The sequence below is a fragment of the Strix aluco genome, chromosome 3, assembly GCF_031877795.1.
Source record: "Strix aluco isolate bStrAlu1 chromosome 3, bStrAlu1.hap1, whole genome shotgun sequence".
Taxonomy (NCBI): domain Eukaryota; kingdom Metazoa; phylum Chordata; class Aves; order Strigiformes; family Strigidae; genus Strix; species Strix aluco.
Genome location: NC_133933.1, coordinates 9,896,073 through 9,916,610, shown reverse-complemented (window position 1 = coordinate 9,916,610; position 20,538 = coordinate 9,896,073). Strand labels below are relative to the sequence as shown.

General features: G+C 37.7%; 1 protein-coding gene across 1 annotated transcript in view; it reads left to right on the top strand.

Moving 5' to 3' along the window:
• The window catches only part of AFTPH (aftiphilin), a 48,021-nt gene extending 28,053 nt beyond the window's left edge, over positions 1-19,968 (top strand). The window contains 6 exon segments of the mRNA XM_074817289.1: positions 534-656; positions 7,000-7,060; positions 8,615-8,645; positions 8,647-8,786; positions 12,752-12,875; positions 18,760-19,968. Of these exon segments, the coding sequence (XP_074673390.1) occupies positions 534-656; positions 7,000-7,060; positions 8,615-8,645; positions 8,647-8,786; positions 12,752-12,875; positions 18,760-18,904 (624 nt within the window). The 3' untranslated portion in view covers positions 18,905-19,968.
• The last annotated feature ends 570 nt before the right edge of the window (positions 19,969-20,538 follow it).

The window sequence follows — 20,538 nt, the reverse complement described above, 5'->3', positions numbered from 1 at the left end:
GGGTTTAATTATTTTCGTAATGCTTTTTAGTGTATTTATTTCCATGTCCATAATTATTATTCTTGATATCATTCTGCAAACTGATAATTTGGCGTGTTTCTTCTGAATTACTTAATTGTTGAAATGGAATGAATGCACTTGTATGTTTCTGGTGGGCCATTTGATATTCCTGGAATAGTCTACACACAATTGGGAGGAGATGTCACCTTATCAAGTAACTCTTTCCTCCAGCTTAAATTACATTATTGAAAGTTGAAAGCAAGCTCCAGCTAAGCACTTGTGTTTCTGTTACTGGCTCTAAAATGTTTCTTAGGCCTAAGGAACCAGGATGATTCTCCCTCCTGCCCCATCTCCTTCAGCCCCCCTCACTGAAAGTGTCCCAGAGATGTATGGTTACCCCCAAGACCCTAGCTGAGGGTAGTATTACCTAGTAGTGTATTTTCTATTTTTTTGCATTTGCAGTTCATATACATGTAAGTGCGTGTGTGTCTGTGTGTGCATGTGATTTTTAATTTATTTCTTTATCTATTTAGGGTATGTTAGAGCCTACCAAGGAACCTTTGAAACCAATATCTGCAGCAGAAAAAATAGCCTCAATAGGGCAGACACCTCCGGTATCACCCGAGATGAACACATGTACATCTGATCAGTTCCAGGTAAAAAATAGTGAAAGAAGGGGGAGGAGAGGGAAAGAACAAATGAGGGAAACAATGGGATGCCTTGCTTCTTCCTTCATATTTAAAGTATCTGGATGGTGTGTTCAAAGAAACCTCTATGTAAAAGGCAGGTGTTCCTTGTGTCAGATTGAAGTCCTGCTCTTGGATCTACTTTTCATGTGTGACTGGAAGGGAGTCCTTATGATAAGACTGTAGGAGTTGGTGGCCAGCATTTAAGAGTCCTGATAATATCTGCTGTTATACAGCAATTTGCTTTAAAAGGCAGGGGACAGTTACTTCCACAAATTTTAGATGTGACTTTACAGTTGACCTTCCTCTGGCTAACATTTTTAATCTTTGCTTTTTCTGGAGCTTATTATAAGAGTGTGATATAAAATTAGTTCAGAGGAGTTTAGGAGTGAGCTTTTGAATTCCATGAGTTCTGTTTTGATGTTGTTGTTGTTTTGATATTATATGAGAAAACCACTTTAATGCCATGCATGTTGCAATGTGTGTGGCTGGCAACCAGCTAATGGGATATTCAGAGACATTTCATTTTCAATGTCACCACAGTGGTACTCGACACATTCAGAGAGTCAACTGTGTCCCTCCTTAGTGCAGGTCTTGTGTAATCTGCCCAGCATCCTTACTTACCTGCTAAGCTTGTGACTTCTGATTGAAGGCATTCCAAAATGAATTATTCTGTTCTACACCTAACCTTAATACTAGACGCTTCTGACCATAGCGATTTCTTTGCGCTCTTTGCTCTGCCAGCAGTGCAGAGCTCTGTGACATGCTTGTACCAGAGGAGAAGTTTTTTTTCATTGTGGAATAGCGGTATGTCAGTGGGCTCAGAAACAAGGTTGTTTTATATAGTAATATACTTGTTTGGTGATGCTTCTTATGCCGCTTCTCACAAATAGTAGAACTGAGCAGCTGAACTAGGTATTAAAAAAAGGTAACAATAATGATTATTGCAACCAGTCTGAGCTGAAGAAATCACTTGTGTCGTTTCTATATATGAACAAAGTAGGAAGATTTCACTGGCTTTCTGCAGCGTTCAAAGTTCCTTTTTTTACAGAGGGGAAAATATAGATTAAACCATAGACTAAACATAGTGTAGAGAGCTGCAAGAGCCTGAAGTAGCAGCATCTCTGACATGTGCCATTTTCTCAGTTGCTTGGCAGTCATAGTGCTGAGTGCTGAAAATGAGAACCTCTACTTATGAAAGTCGTCTGTTTTCTCTCTAACTAGGAATTTGTATTTTTGGGTACTCCTGCAGCAGAATTTCCCATTACTTTTGTTGCAGCTTGATAATCCTGTCCCATAGCTTGTTCTGACAAGGCCATCTTGGTTCAATAGTTGTGGTCCATGAATACATAGGAGAAGCTTCTTTGTCTGTTTGCACTGTTGGCCTTAGGTTATTTTTTTCCAAAAAGACAAATACTAAAATAAGCTTTTGGGAAAGAGGTGAGTTTGAGCTCTAACCATTAAGAATGCTAAGAGGCCACAGTTAAGTGACGTTTGGAAAGTTTCAGGGCACGAACGATCAATTCTCCACCTCAGACACCTTGTTTCTTTCTTGGCCCTATCTTCTGTTAATATTTGGTGGCTTCTGTTTGCTTTTGGGAAAATCCAGCTTCACCTTCCTTGTGCAGACTGCCTCTTAGGAACATTCCAGACTGTAGTAGTATTAAGATGATGTGCCCAAAGTTTGGTGAACATTTCATTAAGAACTGTACTATAAACACTGGTAAATACACAATTGGTAAATAGGCAATTTTAGCAGACCCTGAAACTTTTTATTCTAAACACAGGTAATTTGGGTGCAACAATTAGGTACCTTTAAGCTTACGCAGTTAATGTGTAATTATTTAGTTAAAACTTCTAAATTCCTCCATTTTCAGATAGTGATTATGATGGGTCATTCTTATATTCAGAAACCTCAGAATATTGGCTTTCTTGTTGGAAAGAGAGGCTCTGGTTAATAGATTCCCTATGCTTTGCTTAAGGAAAAGAGTTTACCTTTGTTCAAAGCCTGGCATTTATGGGACATGTATACAGGTCAGTGTCTGTGCATGTACGTGTATGACTCCTGCTGAGGGCATAAAACTTTGGAGGAAAGACTGTGATGATGCAAAAGTATGAGTGGAAAGAACATTTGTAGAAACAGAAATGCCTCTAAATTTTTTTGGTTGTAGGTGAACAGAGGAAAGCATGCAGAGATTTAAAATAGCATTAGAAATGAGGAAAAAAGCAGTGAATGAGCTGCAATACTTTTTCCTCATTATTATATAAACTCTGTATGTTTTGGCCTCCTTCCCTGCAGAGGATCTTACTGGTTTGGTTAGTCTGTGAAAATACAGTGGACAAATTTCCATCTGAGCTATTTAAGCTGTAAGGACAAGGTTTTTTTAAATGATTATTTCTCCTCTCGAGCAAGTCAAGTTACTGATCTATCACTTCAGTTTGTTGTATGAAGATGACTTTTGTAGACTTGTTCTGCTTTATATTCGAAGGTAGCATCTAAATTCTTCTTTGATCTGTTGTTTATCTTGACAATTCAGGGTTTATTTCTCTGTTCCTTTGAGCTCATAACTGTGAGGCAGTAAACAGAATATGAAATAATCCCCTGATTACTGTTCCCTTTAAGCATGGTGTCTCAGACTTTGCAGGTCTGAAGTAAAAGCCTCTATCAAGGCACATCAGCTGTAAGAAAGAGAGGCTGCTCAAACAGGCAACCTTTGATTGTGAAACCTGAGATAGGTACCCTTCTCTTTTTTTTTCTTTTTTTTTTTTTTTTTTAATAGCATCTGCTATAGTGGGCTTCTACACCATGGCCAAGTCTTCAGGCAGTGCGATTAAAATATGTTCCAGTGCTTGTTAAAAAGGTTGCTGTTTGGACTTAAATGTTGACTGCTTTCTCTTGATTTGATCTTGTTCTCTGGTTAATGTTTTAAAGTTTATTTACCTGCTTCTCTTCGGCTTTCTTGAAAAAAGTTATCTAAATATTTCTGCTGTTTCACTATTGCTGCAAAGCATGCTCTTCTCTCTATTTGGGACTATTTCTTTGGTAGAGTCTAGTGGTAGCTTTATCCCAGCGTGCAGGATAACTTTGGGATTTCTTACCTGCCTAGTTTTGCTTCGTAAGTTTTATGTTGGAATAGAAATCTACACTGACCTAGACCTTTCTAGAAGAAAGTAGTTCCTTTCTGTGGGTGCCTGTTACAGCACATCTGCATGCATGTAAGGATGAACTAGGGATCAGGTTATAATAGAAATATGCATCCTACACTTGCTGGCTATTAGGGACTGAACCTTAATTAGAGCCCATGGGGTGACAGTCTTTAAAAACACTTTTAATGACATAAGGGACCATCAGGACTTCTAAAAATGACAGATGCAAACTACCATATTATTGGCCACCAGCCAAAGGCTCCATCATGGAACTACTCTCCAGTTATACATATGAGAAAGATCCAAGAATATATGTAGCTTTGCTGACAGAGTAAGAGAGAAAGATTTGCAGGTAAGAGATATTACAGAACTATTCGGTCAGGTGTGACAGTCACTGAAAGGTGGTGTTGGAAAAGAATAATTTTCAGAACTTTTGTAACTTTGCCAATGAATACACACAATGAAATGTTTGAATTACTTCCTTGTAAACCTTTTTCTGAAATGTTTATGATGCCTATTTGTGGGATCTATCTAAATATTGATACTATATTTGTATTACAAGGCCTTCTATTTTTTTTCCCCAGCTTTAAGACAGCAAAATACTTTCTTTTTTTATTTAGTTTTATATTCCTCAGGTAATTATTGGCACAAACATTTACATTCTACTCTTTTGGATTATAAAAGCTCTTGCATAATACCATCCTAAAATTACTGTGTGAAAACATCTCTCACTTTGATAAAAGTGAAATATGATGCAGTAAAACCAGCAGGCATTTTAGTTCCTTCTTTCTCACTTCCTTAACATTCAGAGTAGTACTCTGACAGCTGGGTATACTTTTTCATTTCTGTACCGTATCCTGTAATCTAAGATGGAGGGAGGAGTGAGAGCAGTTTGCCCCAATGCTTGATATTCTTCTAGATTGGGCACTCTTCCTTAACGCATGTTATTAAAATAATGGTTGCAAATGCAGTAGTCTAGCAACCCTGCAATCTCTGAAAGACAAAACATTACATTCCCATTTTCAGGGCATGTTCCCATTGTCTGAGGTTTCAATGCTGTGTTCAGATGTCCCAGTATAGTTAGTTTTTCTTAGGGCCAAGGTCACTAGAAACAGAAAACTTTTCATTTCTGTTTAATTGGCTTTTGCCTCTACCCTCTCCTTTCGCTTTGTTTGCTGCTGTATAGACCAGGGCTTGCCAGCATCCTGTATAGATGGGGTCTGCTTTACTTGCCACCCCCCTCTTTTGCAAGTGGTTGAAGTCAACAGAACGGCCTCATCCCACAGAGCGGACTAATATACTCTTACTGATTTGGAGTCAGTTTTTTTTCTCCCCCATTTTAGGAAAAATCACATCCTTTGTTCTCTGCTTGGCAAATTTGAGAATCAAGTCATCATTAAAGGGAAGAGCTTAGCCAGCTGTTGATACCACCTTTTCTATGCAATTCTGTCACACTCATCAGTTCTGACTCAGTCTTTTGACACAAAATGTAGTGGGTGTTTTCCTCCGTGAGAGTTGGTGGGAAGCTACTTTGTTTCAGTTTGACTTCATTTTACTCAGGGCAGAAAGCTACTAAATTTTCATAGTTGCTTCCTTTCTTTTTTTCTGTATGAACCCCTTTTAATATTAATATATTTTAGAAGTGACAAACTTTAAACAAGCTGCTGATGATAGTGATTATTACTGCATTAGGTGCAGCTTCCACACTGCTAACATTATGTTTCCATTGCCAGTAATTTCATTACCAAAGCAAAGTAGAAAGTGTAGCATCAGCTCCTTAAGCTCCATGGAGTGAATACTGTTCTAGTTGTGCTCAGTACTGGAAATATTTCCAAGTCATTAGGTAGGAAAGATTTTTCTAGGCAAGGCATTTACTATAAGTAAATACAGAAATCTCCAGCTCCCCTCATTTTTCTTTCTGTAAACATCTGTCACCTAGCAAAAGCCTCACAGTTCAAAGCTAGCTCAGGTTGCTACAGTCTTGATTTGTGAATCTGAATATTTTTTTGTGTGTTGGATAGTTGTAAGTTTTAAAAGTAAAAAAAAAAAAAAAAAAAAAAATTAAAGCCTGACTTTCTACAAAAGCCAAGAGAAGGTATGTCTCAGCCACTGGAAGTTTGACACCTAGTGATGCGTTTTGAACAATGCTGCAGAGAACTTCCGTTGCTTTTCTTACATAAGTATGATTGTTGTGTTAGAAGTTGAGGGCATGTCCTTTCCCAGTACTTTCCCAACTACTTGACAGTTGACCTCACTGGGGAGAGTGCAGAAATGTAATGCACAGAAGTAGAAAGATCAACTTACTTCAGACATTTCTGATGCTGTCCCATCAGTTTGTGTCCTGAGAATACAGGAGGACAGCACTTGCAAGTTACCTGAACACACTTTCCCTGTAAAGCATGGTCCCTGCTGCTTGCTTGATTTACCTGTGTGTGTGCAAAAGGCTGCACAAGAGGAAATAAGAGGCAAAAAACAAGGATGGGCTCCCAGAAAAGGAGTCAACATTTCAGTGCTCCTCTTGTTCAAGCATTGTTACCAATGGCTTTTTTATATATTGAAATGAGTTAATTGTTAAAGCATAATAAATCACAGGATTTTTTTTTTTTTTAAGGGGGTGGAGTGGGGAAGGTGTTGATAGTTCATCCCTCACATGTAGGGACTATGTCTTTTAAAAGCAAAACAAACCAAAAGAATCATGGGCTGTTTGATGGTAAATAACTGATTTTACATATAATCAGGACAAAGCATGGATGTACAGACAGCTTTCACTAATAACCCTGTCCTAAATTTGCCCTGTAATTGTGTATACATAACTCTTTATGCAAAATGCCTTGTCTTCTGTGAAAGTAATGGTAGTTTAACTTTCAACTATGCCTTAAGGTTTTTTATCTAATTCATATGTTTTAGTCAATTTGCAAATCCTGTTTGAGTTAGAAGTTAACCTAATCTGTACTGTTCAGAATTTAATGAGACTTCCTGTGGTAGAACAAATCTACTTTGAATCTTTAGTGCATATTATGAAAATACACGCCTCCCAAAAGTTGGGGCTTGCTCATTTAGTTGTCTTTTTAGTACTTAGACGCTAAAGAATCTGTTGTTTGAACTGCTTTGCATTGTTGTAACCTGAACTGACTATAAAATCTGATTTCTGACTTTTCGACTCTAGGAATCTCTACCACCTGTCCAGTTTGACTGGAGTAGCAGTGGCCTTACTAACCCTTTAGATGGTACGTCTCTCCGTAGAGCCTCTAGCACCAGAGCTAGAGATAAGAAAGCTACAAAGTTCAGACAAACATCTATCTGCTGATTTATTTTTTTTTAATACACACACACATATATATATAAATATATATAATATTTATTTCTTACTCCTAACTTTGGAAATTCAGGCTTTCTTTCTGATTAACTGTGCCCATATGTGAAGTATTATGTTGTCTGAAAAATACTAAGTATTATTTTAGATTCCTGCCATATGCTAGTGACACAGTGGCAATATTAACACTTCATTATGTATAACCGCAGATTATAACGAAACAAATAAGCATTTTAGATCGACAAGTTTTACTTCTTAAAAGTATTTTTCACCAATGAACTGTCTCTTTAGACATCCTTTGAATGACAAACTTCTGTATAGTGGCTACTTCAAAGCACAATATTTTAACCACAAACTGTTTGCAAAAGATACACTTCTTGAGCTGAAAGTTTTCAGATTTACAGATAATTTTATATTTCAAAAATGTGACTTTATCTGTTAGCACTTTTGCTTACACTCAAGAGCTAATTACAGCTAATATTAAAGAGGTAGCTACGAACTTATTTGTATCTGTAAATGTACATAGTTATCACATAAAAGACCCTTCGCCTACGTCTATTTTAATAGCAAAGTGAGTTGTGCCACCGCCTCCAGTTTCAGAAATGTAAGTGCATGCAAAGGAAATAAAACAAGTTTTGGAAACTTGTTTGATTGACAGACTAGAAACCTGTAAACGAACTGATACCTTTATGAGGCGCCTGCTAACAGCAATTCATTCAGGACACAAGTTGTTCGAAAGCAGGCTAAAATAAACTGCATCTCTTGCTGCACTGGTGTTGCCTCATGGTGTTGTTTCAGAACGTGCGGGATGTAAGAGTTTGGATAGCAATATCATGGTGCTGAAGGAAAGCCTGGATGGACCCTTTTGCTGTTGTCTGGTGTCTTATTACTTCAGTCAATCATCATGCTTTCTTTTTAACAAACAACTTCTTTAAAATGTATCTTGGTTTGATTTCTGTTTTAGTACTAAAGGGGAACAGTATAACTTACCAGTGAGGAACTGGATATAAGAGTGGTATTTGTTACCTGGTGTTCATACTACTGTAAGATAATGATAATTAATAGCTTAAAGCTGCTAAATAAAACTTTAAAGGGTTTTTTTTTTTTTTGGTTCTTTGCTATTTGGGGATCTGCTAAGTCTTCCTGATGAAAGAATGGCTTTCAATTTCAGTAAGGGGAGAAAAAGCCCACTATATTCTAACTATCAATTGACCTATATATTGTTTCCCTTTAACTGATCACATCTTTCTCTCTGGGTCGTGCTGGTTCTCTTTCATTTTTAGATCGAAATAAATATTTCTATTTTAAAGTTACTAGTGTTGATTTCCTTGCTGCATTGTACATGAGGAAATGTGCACTGAATTAAGTTGTTAACATTTTAGAAGGTACAAACTAATACTGTAAGCATTGTTTTCATGTCAATTTTTAAATTGCGTACTGAGTACTAATTATAACTTGCATGTTCAAGTGTGTGTCTTACCCCTTTTTACACATAAACCCCTCCCTTGGCTTACCTTCTATATGGCTGCCTACCAACACGGTCACTGAATTTCAAGCTAGTGGAGGTTCCACTCTTCTGAACCTTGATTTCTTTGGGCCCGTGGATGACAGTAGCTCTAGCAGCACCACCACAATCCCAGGTCAGCAGAGTGTTAAAACCACAACTGTAATATTATAACGAGTTACTAAAAGCATGAGCACATCACTTGACTTTCCTATAAACAAGGAGAAATTTTACGTTGCCTTTCTCTGAAATGTCTTCCTACTACGTTTTTTTCCTTTAATTTGTGTTCTATTTTCTGACGTTTTGTATAGAGTGCAAAGTATTTAAAAGGTACTGTCAGCTCTGTATTTGTCACATGCTGAAGGAATGAATGACTCTTACGCTTTTGCAAATAAGATGTTAAAACACTTGCTTCAAATGAGAAATTTTGAAAGGTGGCTTTTCTAAGCATTTAAGAAAAATTGAAATATGCTGTAGATGTGATGATTCCCAAAAAATGAGGCTTGCTCTCTCTTCTGACTGAGTGCCTCCAAATTATAGGATTATGATGTTATTTGGAAGTTATGTGTGAATATAAAGTTGTGGGGCTTAACATATCACAACCCTGCTGGGGTTTGCTGCTACCGGAAGGCTGTAAATTTTTTCTGTGTGTGAACTACTGATATTAATGATAAAGTGAAAAAAGTGTTTTAACAACATTCATAATAGAAAACAAGGATAGTTGCATGTTTGTGGGACATCAGAAGTTCATGAATGTTAATTATAAAACCAAAGCACTTTATCTGCAACTTATTCCCTTAAAAGGAGACAAAACCACCACTCTCTCTGTTGAATAATATGTGAAAGTAATTGAATTCATTTATCGCATGGTTTTGACATGCTCTGAGTATTTTGCATGAGCTTGTGAAAACCTACACTTTGAATAAATTTTTGCAGGAATTTAAGGGAACATTTTGGGGATTTGTCCCAGTGCGTAGGTTAAGTGGATAAGGCAAATGCTCTTTCAATACAATGCCTGAAGCCATGATAATCACTTTCTTCGTAGGAAGGGGTTTTTTCCTCTTAGGGATTTTAATTTAAAAAAACAATTTTTAAGGGGCTTGGGGTTTTCCCACATTTCAAATAAGTGCTTATAATTATTATTGTATTTTTTGTTTTTAAAAACCTGCTTTTTTAGTTTTGCAATCTGATCATTGAAGGCCATTTTATGGTATTGCATTCCAAATGTCTTTTTATTCCACCCCTGAGAGATGTCATTATCAGATGAAAGATGGCACGTTTGTCGCGAAAGTGATAGGTAGCAAATTCAAGATGCTTGAGTTTTGCAGATTCTTTTGTAAGTGTGTGCAAGTCTGTGGACATAAAAGTTGTCAGTACCCAGTACATGTACTGCTCGTACAGTCGGGTACGATCTTGTGTCCTGGTGGTGTGCGCATTTGAAGTGATTACTGGAGGGATAGATACCCTGTTAGCCTTTTACTGCATATTTGTTGTTTCATCAAGTTACAGGTATTACCACCTTCCCTGGTGTGCCCTGTAGTGCCTATTTTGGGGTTTTTTTTGGTTTTGGCTTTTCTTTCCTCCTGACTTGTTTCTGGGAAAGTCATTTGTTTCTTGGCTTGCAGCTCGTGTGTTTGTGTGTGTGTTTAGGAGCTTTGTGTGGGGTTTGGTTGGCTAACTTTCCTTCAATATCTCATTAAGGTTTTGCAGTGCTTTCCATAAATATTCTCTAACCATTTGAGTAAAATGGAGAGTATGCAACTCTTAAAAAGAAATAAAATAATTGAAAGACAAATTGTTAGGTCTTTTGGCTTAAAGAAGAAACTTTTATCAGTAGTAGAAGTTTGTTCTTTCTCTGAAGACCTTAATTTTACTTAACTGTAGATCTGCGCTGAATTCTTTTCAGTCGGATTTCATCAGTAGCCGTAATAACTTTTTTATAAAAATTTGCATTCTACATCACGAACAGGGAGTTACTCATTTCTAGTATGTTCCCACAGATGTGGTGTATTGTTTTATTTTTCCTGTTAATAGTTTAACATAAATGTAACTGAGTAAGAGGTGCCTAACAACAGTAAATTTGAGCAGTGACATCACACTACAATGAAAATGAATTCAGGACCATAAATGTGAATATTGAAATGATGTAACTTATAAGGTTGCATTTAACATTTGTTGCAGAGTTGCATGTCAAAGGACTCTTCGTTTCAATTAGTTTTACAATTTGTACCTTAATGGGATTTCGCAGGCTTCTGCGAGTCAAAGTGTTTTTCTTCAAGTCTTCCTCTCCCTGACTGAAAGTTGATATTTTATGGAAGAGTTGGGCTTTTTCCTATTTCCGAGTTCTGTAAACATCTGACAATACTTAGTCTTGGTATACTGGTCTCAGGACAGCACATATTTTGATGTTTTACATGAAACTGGATGAAATTAACTTTTGAGAATCCAGACTTTTAAAAAAGTGCATTGAAAGGACAGTTGATTAATTTCTAATCAACCCATTAAATGGAGCAAATCTTCTCCCCGTGCCCCCCCGCCCCCCCCTGCAGCTGAACCAGATGACTTTAATTTTACTTTTTGGTCGGCTTAGTTTTCTGACAATGAAAGAGTATTTAAGTTGTGCACAAATGACGAATTGTCAAGACACTGCTTGAGAAGAGGTCATGCAAAACAGGCATGAGGATTATTAATCTCATCTGTTTGCACACGTAGTACTGCAATTACTGGGTGGAAAAGGCAACAGGCACAGGGTTTTTTTTTTTAAATTTAGTAATCTTTTGGTATTTCAGGAGTACTTCTAAAAGTATCTTGATTCAGGCAAGTAAACTGGGTAAAATAATCAGCACGTAAGTTTATAAATGCTAGTTTTATTAGGTAGCTACGTGGGACCATCGTGTCTGAGTATTTGCAACATTTGTTCTGCAGTAATATGAAATCTGTATGAAATTTGTTGTCCAAATCAACTGGCACTAGTGTTACGCTTGTTTAGAACACAGGTGTCTATAAAACACAATACTTCTGTAAAAAAATTCTATGCTGTTTTTGAAAAATATTCATAATTGCGGATGGTGCGTATGCACACTCCATTTAAACCCATGAAGTATAAAACAGCTGCAACTGTAACTAGAAGTATATCGCTAATTGAAAATGCTTCTGAGCAACAAAATGTGTTGTAACAGTCTTACATGTTGATTTATTTTGATAATTCTAATTCCTAGAGACTTTTTAAAAGAAAACATACTTAATATCTGAAAATTCTAGAGCTGCTTCCTACTGAGACATGATGCATTGATATTAAACAGGTAGAATTTCACCCATACGTATGTATTTTTTTTGGACGCAGGTTTCATTGTTTGCATTGTTTTCAGAATGACCTCTGCTGATAACATTTGAAATCTATTCGTAACGTATGTGACGTGATGTCAAAATTCAGCATCTGACTTAAGATGAAAATCTTAAAATCTGAAACTAGGAAATCAAGGCTGAAACACCCAGATATGTGATGCTTTATAAATATTTGAAAGATGAAAAGGGAGCGTAGACTAAAAGTTTTGGTAGCGTTATACATATTAGTATGTAACCTTTTTTTTAATGCCATTCCACTTGTATGTATCATAAAAGCTGCTTTTCCTCACTTAAATTTTTAACACAACCTCTTGTGACAAGCAAGATACTAAATGCACTCTAACGCATGCCAATGTTGTGTGTACTCTCTTGTTAAAGAGTTGGTCCCTGTTAACGTGCAGTGTTCTTTTAATACAAACAGTCGAGTTGAAGTAATTGAAACAATCCATTTTAACACAGCTGACATTTTTACAGGTGTTTCACTCTAAAAGGTAAATCAAATTTGTTTACTCTCAGACTGAGACCTCGTATGCCAGACTTGATCCAATGTGCGAGTGTTTTGCTGCTGAAAAAGGGTGGGCAGAGAGGACAGTGTTTCAGAAACGCAGGCATGTTCTGTCATGTTCTTTTCATGTATCTTGAAATTATAAGTGATTCAGATGTTTACAGAAAACAGTCTCTAGCTAAAGTTGGTCTGTGGCTAATTATGGCTATACTTGCCTCCAACCATCACTGATTATCATTTTATACTATAAGGTGTGGATCCTGAGTTGTATGAATTGACAACCTCAAAACTGGAAACTTCCAATGCAAGCAACAGAGTGACTGATGCGTTTGCAAGACTCATGTCCACAGTGGAGAAGGCAAGCACATCCACAAGGTAAATACTTTTTGGTGTGGTTTTTTTCCTTCCTTTCTTAAGGGTGGCACAAAGTGTGAGGAGTGAATGTATGTGCTATTTTAGGTCAGAAGTTCTTGAATGATCAAAAGGCTTAAATTTAATAATTAAATGTAAATATGAAATTCATACTACTGTAGTTCATATTTCGAGTTATCATAGAACTCTAAAATAAGATGGGAAAAGTTAATAACCTGAAAGAAAAAGATCACCAGGATGTAAGTTGAAAAGCTAGAGCCAAAAACTGGACTGGAGGAGGTGACTTTCTGAAGAACAGAGCTGATTCCTAAGAATGGAAGGGTAAACTGAACCGCCCAGTTCAGTGACCTAGGACTTTGACAGAAGACTCTCGGTCCTCTGTGTAATTCATAGGTACGGAATGTTCCACAAGTAAAATGTTAAAACTGACTAATAATTATGACAATATTTGTCCCTCTCCATATATTTCTAGCACCTGTCAAAATTTCAGTGATCAAACATCAGATTAATTTTGCTGTCTCAAGTTAAGGAATGAGCAAGTAGTTGGTTTAGGATGTCCTTTCTGCTTCATGGATCTCATGTGAAGTTCTTCTGTACCTTTTTTCATAGGTAGAATCTATATAAAGGCTTTAGGTATCAGATGTCTTCCTTGAAGTCTGGTCTGTTGAATGGATACGGAATAGTCTCTCCATTTATAAGCTTGTATTGTTTGGGTTTATTTTTTGAATGTGTATCTTAACAGTAGGATCCTGGACTGTCTTAGCCTGTAATTAATATCTGTGGCCATTAAAAGAATTGCTGAGTGATTCTCACCAAGTAAAACATTTCTATTGTTGAGGAAGTACATGCCTCAGCATTCAACAGAATATTAGTTGCGTTGCAACTAATAGATAGTAACGTAACCTCACTCATAAGCGAGCTTTCGGGTTTATTCAGCACTCTAAAACTAGATGTGTTTCCACGCAGCATAGCGCTTAGAGAGGAGGCATGGGAAGAGGTGTGTCAAATGTAATGATTTATAATGGTAGGAGATAGCTGGCGTTCTTAAAATGACTAAAACTATAATTTTCAAGAGCTCTTTTAAAACATGTTCTTTCATTGAGAAAACTATCTCGCTAGTTTTCCTGCAGTGAAAATGTTCGAAGCAAACACTGAATAAAGATCAACAAGCCATGAAATTTCAAGGGAGAGCCGGTAGAGGGAACTCCACACTTCAGTGCTGAGTTTTGTGTCTTGGCTTTTGGATTGCCTAGTTTTCTATCCATGGAGTGCATATACACTTTCTGAAGATGCACTAGTGGGAAAGTTTGACTTTCACTAATTAGAAAACATAGTTACAGTTGAAATATTTTTGTAATATATTCTGAGTCTAATTTAAGTGACCACAAATTCATAGCAGGACATAGAAACTCCAAATGTATCTTTATTAATTATTTTACCTCTACTCATAGACTTGTACCTGCTTGCTTGCTTTAAGAAGTCTTAGCTTACTTTTTCTTTACAAAGGAACAGGGAAGTCGGCTTTCCTTAAAGGAATGCAGATCTTCATTTTTTTGGTTTGTTGTTTTTTGATATGAGGGGTTTGGGTTTTTTCCAGGGCTTCCATGGTGCATTTGGAAGTTCTTACTTGCGCTGTTAAAGCTCTTTATCTAGGTGTCAAAATTCTTACCCCCTTCTGGAGAGCATTGCTTATGATAGGAAGAGGTTCTAGATCTGTGCTATAGCAATATATCAGGCTGTAGGGAGAGGCTGGGGACCTCAAACTTGGCAGTTAAGTTCGGACACACACGAGGTTTAGCTGCTTGTTTTAAAGCAGCTGTTTTTAGTGTTCAATATATTTTGTATGTTTGTGTCAACTCTGAATTTTAATAATGTCAAGTGTTTTTTTCTTTTTTGATTTCATGCTCTCCAAAAGAAAAGCAGTCTGTGTTTGTTTTTCAAGCTAGAAACCTTCAGAGAAATAAGAAGGTCTTATCTCAGCAGTATGCCAAACATGTTGCATTATGTTAGCTTTTTGTAATAATTTTTTTTTTCTTTTGAATTGTTTTTTATTCTTTCTTAATGAACTGGAGACTTTAAAATTGGAATGGCTGGGTACAGCCAGCTCAACAAGGATGACATTCATGCACCAACCTGGAAATACGGACTAATAGCCATTCATGATAACTGATCAGTGGAAGATGTGGCCAGTGGCTTAACGTCACTTCGATGGCGACCTCAGTTGTGCTGAGGCTATGCTATATCTGTAACTTGTCTGAACTCAGGATCATTGGGGTAAAGTTTAGAGTGAAAATACCGTTGTCCAGCTGTAGGAAGCCATGTGAAGAGTTGTCTTTGTCTGAAACAGCCCCATCTTCTGCTTGCAAATCCATCTCTCGAAGCTGGTAAGTCAGTTTCTCAGAAGGAAAGTGTTGGGAGAGGAGGGGAAGCTTCCCCCTCGGCTTGAGCCTGAAATCTTGATGGCAGCAGTAAGTGTTGAAGGTCAGGGATCCAGTACAGCATTCCACAGAGACTCTGCAGCCTTGCCCGATTCCATAGAATTGGCAGAGATCAAAAGTTTATCCGCTGTCTTTTTGAAGGAAAGCAGAGCACTGATACCTTTCCAAGAAATGGCTGAAACCCTCATTTAAACTGGAAATACTCCTTGGGGGCAGTATTGGATGGAGCAGGCTGACTCTTAATTACAGAGCGATTTTTAAAGTGTGTTTCTCTAATCAGCTCATTGCTATTAGAGCCTGGCCTTGCTGGTGCTATCCACAAAACCCTTTGCAAACCTGAGAGATGACTGAAGTCCTGAAAGACTGCAGGAGGGGTTGGAATGCAAAACAGAACAGTGAGGTGTGAGTGACACATTGACAAAGCATTCCCTATTTCTTGCTACCTTTTTTCCCAACAACTTTCCTGCCCATCAGTCTGGCTTATATCTTGCAGCTTAATGTTAACACGCCTTTGAAAGGGCAACTTTATGCCAACAGGTAGAGGGACTGGCACAATTGCTTGAGTAAGGGCATCCCTTCTTGTCCTTTCTCTTGGGAGGAAATGTAACCTAGTGTAAGAGAAGAGATGGATGGGGCAAAGTGTTCTGTGGAGGGTAGGTTTAAAACCTGAATGGCTTGGAGACCTTGTTTTGAGCCAGGGCTGGGTCCTTTCATGGTTTAGTAATCAAAATTTCTGTTTCCAAAGTAGATAGAAGTAGTAACAGCTGTCATGGACAATCCACTTATTTGGATGTCCGTTCTCTACACCATGGTACCCAGAAATTAAGAGTGCGTGAGCAGGAGAAGCTCTGCAATACCCCCCCACAGACCAGGGTTTAGCAAAAGAAGCTCTTGACAGTGGGAACATCTTCAGCAAAAGTGGTGACTGAAATTAATGCACCTGGCATGGTTATTTCTCTTGCCTCTATCAAAAGACACAGCAGTTATTAGACAGTTTGGCAAGTTTTAAGGGTAAAAACAGTCTGCTACTTTGTCTTTTAAATTTAGAGAGTTAGTGAGTAATTCTTTATGGTTGCCGTGGTGATTATTTGCTGCCAAAGGTGTTGACTGTTACCCAGAAAAGGGTACTTGCAGTGTCCAGTTTTATTGTCTTCCAGAGGAACCTGGCTCTCTCCATCAAGGAATGGAGACTTTGGGCTGTCTCGTCCTTCTCTGCACTGAGATGATTTAAAAACAGGTTCTGAGCCTCATTACCCAGGGATTGCATCTATAGCTGTAACTTGGTCATAGTTATGTTTTCTGTGTTAGTGTGTTAGCTTGTCCTTCTTTATAGATACTTTTTACAGACACATTAAGTAGATAAATTATGGCAAAGGGCCTCCAGCGAGGAGGGGAGCATTCAGTAATCAGGTGAGATTCACATCTGACTGCTCAGTGGTGCACATGTTCTGTAGTGGTGTTGCAGAGACCAGCTAGTACAGTGAGAGCAATAGCATCGTCCTGTGATAAAGGTCCTGCGTATGACCACCAAATAAAACGCCACGCTGCCTCTGGGACCCAGCAGTGCCATTTCTTGGCATGCCACAGTTGAGCAGAGGAGCAAGAGGGATATAAATAGCAAGGAGCTCCATCTCGGTGCCTGATTAACAATTACAGGAACTCCTTTTAGTGCAGATCTCTGAGTCAGCCCTCTTCCTTTGGCTTCCTCTGTCAAACACTCCTTTGTTAGCTGTAAGTTCTCGATCACCAGGAGTTTGTACCTTTAAGAGGCTTGTGGTAAGTGATTACTAATAGTGGCACCAGATACTGATAACACAATGGTGGCTGAGAACCACATTTCAACAGTTCAAGAGATAGTCCTTCAAGTGCAAACAGAGCTGACTGAAGTTGTTAAAGAAGGAGCCACATATTGGCTCTCTGCTTCTTCCTTCAGTAAATCCAGCACACAGCTTTGTTTATCCTCCAGAATTTGGTAATCTGCCTAGTCAGTGGCTCATGAAATTCCACTGCAGCAGAGAAAAGAAAATATTGCTATTCTAGTGAAGGAAAGTCAGATTTAGTATCTAGGCCGCCTCATCTAGAGGTCTTTCATCAAGTGGAGATTTCAAGTAGCAAACAAAAGTGATAGTTCAGTGTCAACACAATGATCAGTGATGTCAAGGATGAGTTTGACTCCAGCTCTTTTTTTCTTCTCCTCCTAGCTAAGAAATTCTGAGACTGCTGCTGAAGCAAACACCTAGCTCCTTGCTTTTCCCTGATCTCTGATCAGCTCAGGAAACAATCCTGATGGGTTCTGACAGAAGAAAATAAAGTACATGCTGCTTCATGATCAGAGTGGTCATTGCCCCTTTTATGGGCTCAGTTTAAAGTTTATAGCTAAGACAAGATATTAGAAAGGAAATTTCTGAAGTGTTCTAGGGAAAGGCAGTTTATTTGGTTCAAGCCTTTTGTCTGAGCTTTTTGCCCCAGAGATGAGAGAGCTTATTTAGCTAGAATTTCTAACGTCGTTACAGGGTGTAGCAGGTGCCTTTTTGGAACTGGAATAACATTTGATGGAAAACTGAATATTTCTAGTAATAGGCAGCGTTCTTCAAAGATAAGCCAGATGTCTGTAAAGTGTGGAAGTTTGGGCAGGGGAGGGGGGTCCTCTGTAGCAATCTGAGCGAGGCTTCATTTTACTTAGGAAATGTGAGGTTTTTGCATAATAGTGAGAACCAAGCAACGTGGGATTCAGACCTCTTTATTCATTTGTGCTCAGTAATTCTTGTGAATAATGCAAAAGGCAAAGTAGACACCAAGTGATTCCCAAACTGCTGCGTGTATCGTTACGGCTACACGTACTACTGCACTTCAAAGCAAGTAACTACAAGTTGTGAGCCACCTTTTGCTGCTGCTGAGCCCTGGGGGGGAAAAAAGGGTTTGTGGATCACAATGTAGAGCAGTATGATGTATAATCTGAGAACAGCTGTGTTGGAAACGCACCATAAGTACCTTTTTATTTTAAAAGTATTAAGTAGTAAGTTAGGAACTTCTTAATGTCCTTTCAAGATTTTTTTCCACTTTATTTTGAAAGATTGTATTGGATTTAGATAGTTCAGAACTAATGCTTCTATTGTCTTATCCCTAGAATATGGGCATGGTTGTCTCTTCAAGTGAGTCTGGAACCTGCCAGAAAAAAAGAAAAATATATAAAAATTAGCATCTGAATGGGAAATCTTTTTCTTTCCTTATTGCAACAATATACAGGAACATTTTGCTGACTTTCTATGTTAACATTTTGTTAGTAGGCAGGTAGGTATTATAACATTAGACTACCTTCAAGTAGCTTACAGAAGTGCCTGTCAGTGGGAGACAAACTGACAGAACATTGCTTCAATCAGTGATTCTTTCAGTGATCCGAGGGATATCAGGTACTGGATTAATGCACTTTGTTCTTTTCTTCTCAACAGGAAGCCTAAAAAGGAAGAACATCTTAGTGAAGAGGCTGCCAAGGTGATTTCTAGCCTTCCTGACTTAACTTTCATGCATGCCAAGGTGTTGATGTTCCCAGCCACATTAACACCTTCAACAAGCTGCCAAGAAAAGGTAGACTAAAGTGATGTGAATTGGACGTTTTCTACTGATTTTTTTTCTTCCCTCTGTGGGTCGTAAAAAGCAATCTTGCTTTAATTAAAAAAAATCAAGTTCAGATGATTTGTTGGTAAGCAGCACTAGAAAGGTATACATAGTAATGTATATTTATTTACATACTGGAGTCCTAAATTTATATTAGAGAAAAATGTAAATAATTCGGGGTAAATCTTTTTGAAGATCTATTCTTTTTGTTGTGCTGGGGTGTATACATTTATGTCTTTGTGAAATACACTGGTGGTGTCCTTCTTACAAAACTTTAAAAAGTTTAAAAAAAAATCCTAGAAACACATAATGAAAACTTCAATCTTCACAATCTGTGAAGTCCCCCTTAAAGTTTTTCAGATTGCATTGAGCATCTTTTTCTTTCCTGCATATAGTAAGATACTTATTGCTGGAAAAAAAACCCAAAAGGTTACATTGTCCCTTTGTGGGTTTTCAGTTGTTGTTGTTTCTTTAAAACCCAATGATTTCTTTTGTGTTTTAACAAGCTTAAGATGTGTTTTTTCCTTTTCTTCTCCCCCGTCCCCTCCCCCTGTTTGGTTGGCTGATCAATTTTTATGTTCTTAAACTTCAGTAGTATGGCTCTGTCACTATATAGCCTTTTGAAAGGTATGCTGTCAGTAACTTCTTGTTCCAGTTATGGATCACTGTCTAAATACTTGATTTTTTTGGGTCATTAGAAGGTTGTCTGCTTTTAATCAGTTTGATTTGGAAAAGAAGGACCAAAACTATATGAATGTCTTACAATGAAATTTACCTGTTTAAAAATTTTTATGTTCTGTTGTACCACTATTCCTGTTTGATTTTGCACAGTGTAAAATGACATAATCATAGATTGCTATGGTTTTAGGCTGTACATACAGTAAAAAACTATGGGTTGTAAATGTCTGGGGAAATTCCTATGGAAAAAAGAGAGCTATGTAGAAGAACCTCTAAAAAGGTCAATGTGCATGCCCAAGGTCTTTTGAGATTTAAGTGTGTAAATTTCCTTTTAGCTTACACAAAATAAAATAATTTAAAAGATACATATGTATATAGTCTGCTATTTTTTTATACAGAATGTATAGATGATTCACATTTCTGTTGATGGTAAAATCAATGCAGTGCATTAACAGTAGAACCTTCTAATTTGTGTTGCACAGTCCCACAAAACACACCTGTCAGGGGCCTGCAGAAGGAGAATCAGATTTTTCTTTAATTGTCCTGTCTCTGTGAACATGTTGTGATGTAGTCTTTTATTTCTATCTCAACGTTGCCTTCCAGCTTGTAGGATGATGTGGCTCAAGACATGTCAGTATTTTGGGTTAGAGACTTCTTCAAAGTAATTGGCAATACTCAGCTGTAAGAAACATAAATTATGGTGAGGTGAGAAAGGACAACTGGTTTTGCCTATTCCTTAGCTAGAAATAAAAATGTAAACGTAGCATTCGCTCAAGTTTCCTAACATGTTAGCTTATGCTGTAGCTCTTTCAGCAACACCTCTTCAGAGGGTATCAGTGGACTGTCTGCAGGTAAGGCATGCTCTGGGTGCTGATATTTCTTGAGAGTGCTTTGCATGGGCATAGATTCTCCCATGTCTAACCTTTACTATGTGC